The sequence below is a fragment of the Artemia franciscana genome, chromosome 20 (genome assembly GCF_032884065.1).
Source record: "Artemia franciscana chromosome 20, ASM3288406v1, whole genome shotgun sequence".
NCBI lineage: Eukaryota > Metazoa > Arthropoda > Branchiopoda > Anostraca > Artemiidae > Artemia > Artemia franciscana.
Genome location: NC_088882.1, coordinates 35,513,096 through 35,514,638, shown reverse-complemented (window position 1 = coordinate 35,514,638; position 1,543 = coordinate 35,513,096). Strand labels below are relative to the sequence as shown.

The window sequence follows — 1,543 nt, the reverse complement described above, 5'->3', positions numbered from 1 at the left end:
AGGTGGAACTTCAGATCGTGAAAATTTCAAAATTTTGAGAAATACTCTTATTTCTGGAATGATTTTTGGGAACTGTTTTTTTTTTATGGGAAATAAGCTACAAGCTTTTATAAATTAAAAAACAAACAAAACAGCAATAGTATTATTTTTTCAGGAGCTTTTTTTAAGAAAATTTCCTGAACAATGTCAAAATAATAGACACTAAACAGACTAATAGACTTCTAATATATAAATTTATTAAAGTTAAGTACAAACTAATATGAAAAAAGTGCATTCACATTTCTTACAAAAGTAATTTTACTATAATAATTATACAATTAAATAATTAGCATGGATGATTATCTTGTATGTATTACATTGGAAACTGATCTGAGGGTTGCGCTGAGGCATAAGCAATCTTACTGCAGGTGGCGCTGTCTAGTGTTGGGCGCCTTTAAAAAACAGACTTGTTCACATGCACCAACCATCTAGACATGACACAATAATATAACAATGATATCACTTAAAATATGAGTAGGAATAGAGGGCAGACAGGCTGGGATATTTTCAAAGTATAAACAAATTATTTACAAAGAATATAAAGAAGCGAAACTACTGGGTAGACAGAGAGGGTTCGGCTGATTTCCTCACTAGAAACCTAAAATAACATGAGAGCAAATTTGTATCGCTCGTAAAAAAATAAGAGGCTTTTTTGAAAAAAAAAACTGTAGTTCAAATCAATGCCCCCCCCCCCAGAAAAGCTTTTTAAGTGTCATCCTACATCAATATCATCTTCCATCTGCAAGTACCCTTGAATAACTGATTGATTTCCCGTTGAATTTACTGTCAGCTGTTTGGCACTTTGTGCGTTCACCCTATATGTATCATTGACCCAGAGAATGAATTACTTGCCCAGGTATGCCGCAAATCTATGCGCTTCCATGAAAGCCATCGGTATAACCCTGGACTGATAAAGGGTAGTCTTCGGCAAATTTAAACAAAAAGATCCTCCTTCCTTGAGATTTGTTCGAAAGATTACCTTAAAAACCTTGAGCTATAAATTTACCATTGTTTACATATTTTCAACCCACCCTTCATTGTCTTGCCTCCCCTCAAGGAAGGGTGGAACAATGTGCACATATACCTGTAACAAATTTACAAAACAAATTTACCATAAGTGTTTGACGAGGAAAGAAGCCCTCCCCAAGAAATCTTTAAATTTTCCTAAAATAATTTTACATTTTCTATATAATTCGTCTATTTTCCCAGGCTTTAAAATTGAAATTGCTAAAGGTATATATTCATTATCTAAATTACCCAAAGAAGGTTAGACTTACTCTCTTGAAGAACATTTAAACACACAAATACTCAAGACTTCAAAGAAATATCCAATTTAAAGACAAACAAAAATAATTACATCAGTTACACTTAGTTACCAAGATTTTATTCTAAACATCAAGCATTTCAGTATCAAAATTTAGGATTTTAAATTCTAAATTACTTAAATCTACAAGGATTATTGATTTTGTTTCACTAAATTTAGGTATTGACACCAACAGAGTAC

General features: G+C 32.1%; 1 protein-coding gene across 1 annotated transcript in view; it reads right to left on the bottom strand.

Moving 5' to 3' along the window:
- Positions 1-219: 219 nt before the first annotated feature.
- Positions 220-1,543, bottom strand: part of LOC136040193 (DNA polymerase delta subunit 2-like) — a gene marked incomplete in the record, with an annotated part of 35,337 nt that continues 34,013 nt past the window's right edge. Inside the window, 1 exon segment of the mRNA XM_065724345.1 lies at positions 220-1,543. Within this exon segment, the coding sequence (XP_065580417.1) occupies positions 1,428-1,543 (116 nt within the window).